Genomic DNA, 7,463 nt, shown 5'->3' on the forward strand with positions numbered 1-7,463 from the left:
GCTCCGCCCACTCCTCCTCCTCCTCCTCCTCCACACCCCCTGATGAAGCCATGCCCACCGCCCAGACACTACTGATTACAACCCACAGTCTGAGAGAATAATAGATCCATCTATAAAACATTTGTATTTATAGTATATTTTTTGGAATATTATATGACAGGAGCACATAATACGAACAAATCAAGCAAAAAGAAAAAAAGATGCATCCAATGGAAAAAAAAATGTCCCCACCCTCAGTCCACTCAAGATGTAGATGAGTAGAAGCATGCAGTTTTTCACTTCACAAGATGTTAACTCATGGACTGGATTAGTGTGAATTGTGGATTATTGTAATGTTTTTATCAGCTGTTTGGACTCTCATTTTGACGGCACCCATTGACTGCAGAGGATCCATTGGTGAGCAAGTGATGTGATGCTACATTTCTCCAAATCTGTTCTGATGAAGAAACAAACTCATCTATTTCAGCTCTTTTCATGCAGTGAACCGAGCCACACTGCATGAATCCCCTTAAAGGGGTCATATGATGCTGCTAAAAAGAACATTATTTTGTGTATTTGGTGTAATGAAATGTTTATGCGGTTTAAGGTTCAAAAAACACATTATTGTTTATCCTCTATGCCAGGCCTTTCTGACAAGGTGTTTCTTAGCACGTGTAGATGGTGCTCTTACAACAGAGACAGTAACTGTACGTAGCACAGAATGTGGCAGAGGCTGGACCTGGTGCCAGGATGTAAAGGCTGAGGGGCATCAGACAGATTAGACGTCACAGTTAATGTTACAAACATTAATTTTCATCCGTTTGGAGTTCAACAAGGTGGAGCGTTTACACTCATCTGATTAAAGTACACACAATTTGTATACACAGCTTACTTACAGTACCAAACAATTAGTCTAAACACTATGTTAGAAAAGAAATGGTTTAAAGCAAACATTAAAAAAAAAATCAGAAAAATTTTAATTTTAACAGAGCTCAAAATTATGAAGTGCACAACACTTGGCTTACGTATGGTACAGCACATACAGCCAACTGAGCAACAAGGTGGAGCGTTTACACTCATCTGATTAAAGTACACACAATTTGTATACACAGTTTACTTACAGTACCAAACAATTAGTCTAAACACTATGTTAGAAAAGAAATGATTTAAAGCAAACATTAAAAAAAAAATCAGAAAAATTTTAATTTTAACAGAGCTCAAAATTATGAAGTGCACAACACTTGGCTTACATATGATACAGCACATACAGCCAATTGACTCTCTCATGAACATCCTCGGTGTAGAAAATCTATTATAGTTGATCAAACATGAGCACATGAATCTGTGAGCAATACTTTATTTTAGCTGCCTGAGACACTTAACCATTTGCTCAAAATGTTCCCTATTTAATTTCTTAAAGGAGTAGTTTATCCAAAAAAGTACATTTGCTTTACTCACCCTCAGGCCATGCAAGATGTAGATGAGTTTGTTTCTTCATCTGAACAGATTTGGAGAAATGTAGCATTACATCACTTGCTCACCAATGGATCCTCTGCAGTGAATGGGTGCCGTCAGAATGAGAGTCCAAACAGCTGATAAAAACATCACAATAATCCACAAGTAATTCACACGTCTCCAGTCCATCAATTAATGTCTTGTGAAATGAAAAGTTGCATGTTTGTAAGAAACAAATCCATCATTAAGACATTTTAACTTTAAACCACTTAAACTGTTGCTTCTGGCCAAAATATCAGTCCATAATCCATAATAATGCTTCCTTGAGTGAAAAAGTTAATCCCCTGTTATCCTCTCACATCAAAATCCACCCACATATTTGTTTAGAACTGTTTTGGACTGTTTTCTCTTGATCTGTGCATATTTCTCGCAACCTTCTGATTCAGACGAGGTGACTTGCACTGGAGAAAGCAATGTTATGGATAGAGGACTCCTATTTTAGCTGGAAGCAACAGCTTAAAGTTAAACCACCTTAAAGAATAATGTTTCTTACAAACACACAGCTTTTTGCTTCACAAGAACTGGACTGGAGTGGTGTGGATTATTTGTAGATCATTGTGATGTTTTTATCAGCTGTTTGGACTCTCATTCTGACGGCACCCATTCACTGCAGAGGACCCATTGCTGAGCAAGTCATGTAATGCTACATTTCTCCAAATCTGTTCCAATGAAGAAACAAACTCATCTACATCTTGAATGGCCTGAGGGCGAGTACATTTTCAGCAATTTGTTTTATTTTTGGGTGAACTATTCCTTTAAAACACTTTCCTGGACTTATTACCAATGATTCATCAGTGCATGTTCTTCCAATAGAAAATGATGTTTGTCTTAATTTTTCATCAAAATGTAAAACCTCACTCCACTACTGAAACAACTATTTTCTTTCATCTTTCATCACCTAGGCAGTACAGGCTACGATAACCAGTCATCAAATAGCTCAAATAACTTCAAACGTTAACATCCCACTGTATTACAAGGCATTCTGTGCTGTTTCCAAAGAGCAGGAATGGGCTGGGTCTGATATAGGTGCCCCCGGACAACTATTTCTAACGGGGGGGATCTATCTATCTTTTGATTTCTATTTAGTAATTTCTATTTAGTGTAGTACTTAATTTAGTTTGAACTTAATATAAAACAGAACCTGAACATGACATTTAACACTCCCTACTAATACAAAATCAAATTAGCATATGAAAAGAGATCGTTTATTTACAAACGTGCAAAAAAAATTTTTTTTAGAGTTACACAAGTTGTATCTGTTAAGCCTATGAAACTTCAATCTTTTTTTAAAAAGCTTTCAAACAAGAATTTATGCCAACATTCAAGGTCTGTCTTGATAAACCTTTCTTTTCTAGCTTACTGTTCAGATTTTCATTTTCATTCCATTTCCTAATATTCAAAATTGAATTTCAATTCTGCATCTCTTTGCTACTTTGAATTGAATTCAAATTCAATTCAAATTCAGAGGCTCTAAACAGAGGCATTTTCAATTCAATTCTGAATTGCACACATCCCTGTTAGTAACAAATAGTGATATGAATGTGAAAAGGTTATTCAATATACAGGAAAGAAACTAGTTGACTTTCAGTTACTGCATTTTTGAAAACCATTATAGAAATACCAACAACAATACAGATGATGACGTCATGGGGTGCATTTCTTGCTTTTCTCTCCTGAGAAATGACGAATCCAATCCATCTTTGATGACAAACTGTAAGAATGTTTAATGTCTGAAAGCCTCGTGTTGTATCTGTGGCGACAGTAATGAAAAGGCCTTCATGTCAGACTGTGCATTACATCTAGCTGGTGGAGAAATCCTTGCGAGCACAAACCGGACATTAAATATTAAAAAGAATGCTGTGGATGAATTTTATGTCTGTCATTTCCTTCTGACGCATCCAAACATTATTATAAGAGCTGGTACCAAGAACGAGGTTTTTTCCTTGATGTGCACTTACAGGACCATCCAGATAGCTGATGCTGATGAGATTGTCCCAAGTGCATAGTGAATATGACTCAAAAACAAACCAATAGATACTTTATGTATGTCATTTTCCAAAACCATACACTGTGGGGACTATAAAAACGTAACTTAAAAACTCCATCAGTGCTAAGGTGACCATACGTCCTCTTTTTCCCGGACGTGTCCTGGCCGTGGTTTCTAAATTGCCTAAAATGTCCAGGTTTTGGCTTTGTTTTCTTATTGACTTGCTCTTTCCAATACGTATATGCTATTTGTATGTGCATTTGCATTGCTTTGACCATTCTCTGTAGATCCCGCCTTCTCACACGCCACGATTGGTTGATTGTGTACAATGCCTGCACGCTACTGGTCAAAGCATTTTTCAGTCATTACCTTCAGCAAGTATGAAAACAATAGGAAAGAAAAGCCAAAACCTGGACAGTTTAGGCAATTTAAAAACTGCGTCTGGGAAAACGAGGACGTATGGTCACCCTAATGAACTAAATGGAACAAAATAGACATGCCTTTAACCAAAAGACCAAGAAAACAGTGCATGTATTTACATACAAACTGACACTGCAGTAAAAATTGCAGCCAGAGTTTGGAATTTCAGCCAAAAGCTGATCAAGACTTCTTCATCGGTTCCCCAGGAAGTAGGTCGGGTTGGTTTTGAGAGGTCTAAACAGGTGCGAATCCTCCACCCACAGTCCAAACAAACTCTCTGGCAAGAGTGAGACTACCTGTGATTTCTGGCTTTCGTTCAGGCGTTCAGGATCTTTGAGCAGGCTCTCTAAAAGTGCTTCTCGTGGTTTGTTTGAGTGGTTTGTGGAGGCCCTATTGGCAGCATGGAGGAATATGGAAGATGAGGGTTGGAGGTGAGAAAATCTAGACCTGTGTCGAGTAGGAGTGGTGCAGAGCGGCGGAGCGTCCCCCGGAGTGGGCGGCGCAGTGGCGCACGTGCTGGGACGGCTGGTCTACACTTCGCTGGAAATGGAACGAGACGGTATGAGGACATCGGGGGGGACGGGGAACCGATGAGGCTGATGGTCATGTGATCTCAGTGAATGGAGATCCCCTTGGAGTCTGTAAGGGGGGAGAGAGAGTGTGAGGGGAGAGAGAGAGAAAGGATGAGAAACCAAGACTGGAAGGTGGAAATTGTGTTCGGATTAAATAAAATTAGTGATGCACCGAAATTCATTTTTTTACCGAGACACCAAAAACCAAAATTGAAACAGAAACTAATTATAACATTTATTACAAGTTGATACAAAGATTTAAATTGTTTATATATTAACTTTTTAATAATACAGTTATTTTTCTACTACAAATTTTTGATGAAATATAAACATGTAAACGGTGGCTGTAATAAAAATGTGTTTTCATGACAGATTTATTTAAACATACATTAAATAATGAAGACATCGCAAACAGGTTAAGTAAAAAATATAGTCAATATGTAATATAGTGCTTATATTTATTAAAATGCTCCTCTCTAGAGTTATTTTTTTTTGCTAACTATCAAGTTTATGGTCGTTTATGAACGCCTTTTCTGAGGTAAATGTGCACGTCACATGAAAGAATGCCAAATCTACATTTATTGTTTGTATTTCGTGGTGAAATTGACTGAATTTGAAAGCTCAGACTTTTTCATGTTAAAAAGAAAAGCACAAAGCTTATTGCTTATTGGATAACAGGCACACTACAAATAATGTTTTCTCGCAATTCTGAAAAAATCGGTCAAAACTTCGAGATGAAAATTCACAATTGTGAGTGAAAAAAAAAATCACAATTAGCTTACCTTTTTATTTTTTTATCTCATAATTCTAACAATTTTCTTGCAATTGCGAGTTAATATTTCACAATTAAGACTTTCCTTTGCAGAATTGCAAGTATATATTTTGCAATTCAGACTTTTTTCCCTCAGAATTTCAAGAAAAAAGTCAGAATTGCAATAAAAAGTTACAATTGTGAGAGAAAAAGTCGCAATTACTTTTTTATTTTTTAATTCCATGGCGAGAAAAAAAAGTCAGATTTGTGAGATAAAAAAGTTGCAATTACCATTTTTTTATTCTGTGGCGAGAAAAAAAGAGAATTGTGAGAGAAAAAGTCACAATTACCTTTTTATTTTTTTACTTTTTATCTCACAATTCTCACTTTTTTCTTGCAATTGCGAGGTTATATTTCACAATTAAGATTTTTTTTGTTTTGTTTATATCTTGCAAATCAGACTTTTTTCCCTCAGAATTTCAAGAAAAAAGTCAGAATTGCAAAAAAAAAAAAAAAGTTAGAATTGTGAGAGAAAAAGTCGTAATTACCATTTTTGTTTTTTATCCCATGGCGAGAAAAAAGTCAGAATTGTGAAAAAGGTCTCCGTTGCCTTTTTTAAAAAATTCCATGGCAGAAATAGGCTTCCATAACGTTGTATGCACGAAAAAGATGTTGACAGTCAAAACGTGACATCGGACCTTAAACATCACTCTTTCAGTCAATGATTTCAGCCCTCCGTGAACCCTTTTATTTGGTTGCCTAAATTTCGGTGTATCACTAAATAAAATGTAAGACTGAGGGAGAAAAGGGATGACTGTATGGTCGAGGTGACAAAGAGAGGAAAAGGTGGCAAAGTAGTTTCAAAAGTGAGGAGGATGAGGGTGGCCTACGAAGGGAAACTCACACTGTGGTCATTTTTCCCAGAATGAACCATCTAATGGCCTTCCGTCTTTGAAGTTCCACATGCTACACAGTCCATTTTCTTTGTCGTAAAGGTACATCTGCTCTAAAGATGTTAAATTCCCATCAACCCATTGAGGGATCAGTGAGTTAATGGCCCTAAACATTCAGCTGCTTCTCAGTTACTCTATTATAAAAGTAATATAACGTCTCTTCAGGATAAGCAAGGAGCCGATCAATCCTCCAGAGCATCAGTGGGTTTTGCAGGGTGCTGTTGTTGGTGTTTGGGTTGTGCAGGTTGGACATGCTAGTAAAGGGAGAAGGGGGGCCGGGTGGGTCTTGGGAGTCACATTAGGGTCCACTGGGTCAAACAGAGAAGGACAGGGTGGGGCATAATCCATCCCCCTTATGTGTGCAGGCCTGCCACTAACCCACTCCCACCCCTTACCTGAGTGCCACTTAACTTTTCAAGTGGACTCTCTACGCAGGGCAGCGCCACCATGGGCATGCCCAGGACAGACTCAGGACGCTGGGGTCGCACCGGCGGGGGTGGGGGCTTTGTCTGCTGGAAGCTGTTGATCACACACATCACCTAGAGAGAGAAGAGAGAGAGAAAAAAAAAACTTACTGACCCCAAACTTTTAAACGGTAGTGTATATGCATTTATTTACATATGTATATTATACATTACTTGTATTCGCATGCAATTATCTCTTCATTTGAGTGTTGTTTTATCCCACTCCACACGCTCTCACCAGAAAGACAGCGATGGCTCCGCCGGTTAAGTATCCAGCGAGGACGTCGGCCCAGTGGTTGCGGTATTCAGCCACTCTGACCACACCCACCAGCATGGCCAGACACAGCAGAGTCAGACTGAGTGTGGGTTTGGTCAGACGCGTCCCTTTAGTCCTAAACACCAACGTCACGTACATCTGCAAGCACACAGACAGACAGTGGTGAACAATATGACTGATACAAGTTTTATTTATTATTCTTTCAAGAGATTATATATACAGTATACCCCATACCTAAACTTAACAATGACCTTACTAAGTATTAATAAGCCATGGTTTAGGAGTTTATTGAGGCAAAAGTCATAGTAAACAGTTAGTTAATAGTGAGAATTGGTCCCCAAACTAAAGTGTGACCCAATTCATAATAGCCGTTTTCTATTTGAACATATTCTAAAATGGAATCGATTCATATAGCACAAAGTCTTCAGTGTCAAAATTTATTGACCCCGAACAGTTTTCTCAGTATGTATATATATATATACGGGGGTGGCCTACGTATATCCCCCCCATATATATATATATATATATATATATATATATATATA

The 7,463-nt window shown here is 37.9% G+C and overlaps 1 protein-coding gene across 4 annotated transcripts in view; it reads right to left on the bottom strand.

Moving 5' to 3' along the window:
* Positions 1–2,927: 2,927 nt before the first annotated feature.
* The window catches only part of LOC107718583 (phospholipid phosphatase-related protein type 5-like), a 40,046-nt gene continuing 35,510 nt past the window's right edge, over positions 2,928–7,463 (bottom strand). Inside the window, exons 4-6 of one of the 4 annotated variants that reach the window (XM_016525737.1) lie at positions 6,880–7,056; positions 6,589–6,716; positions 2,928–4,540 (exon numbers count right to left, since the gene is read on the bottom strand). In XM_016525737.1, the coding sequence (XP_016381223.1) occupies positions 4,432–4,540; positions 6,589–6,716; positions 6,880–7,056 (414 nt within the window). In that variant the 3' untranslated portion in view covers positions 2,928–4,431. Of the gene's footprint in view, positions 4,541–6,572; positions 6,717–6,879; positions 7,057–7,463 lie in introns of all 4 variants that reach the window. The other 3 variants (XM_016525734.1, XM_016525736.1, XM_016525735.1) reach the window with 3 other exon arrangements.

Source organism: Sinocyclocheilus rhinocerous, unplaced genomic scaffold (genome assembly GCF_001515625.1).
Source record: "Sinocyclocheilus rhinocerous isolate Xijiao unplaced genomic scaffold, SAMN03320098_v1.1 scaffold182, whole genome shotgun sequence".
Taxonomy (NCBI): Eukaryota; Metazoa; Chordata; class Actinopteri; order Cypriniformes; family Cyprinidae; genus Sinocyclocheilus; species Sinocyclocheilus rhinocerous.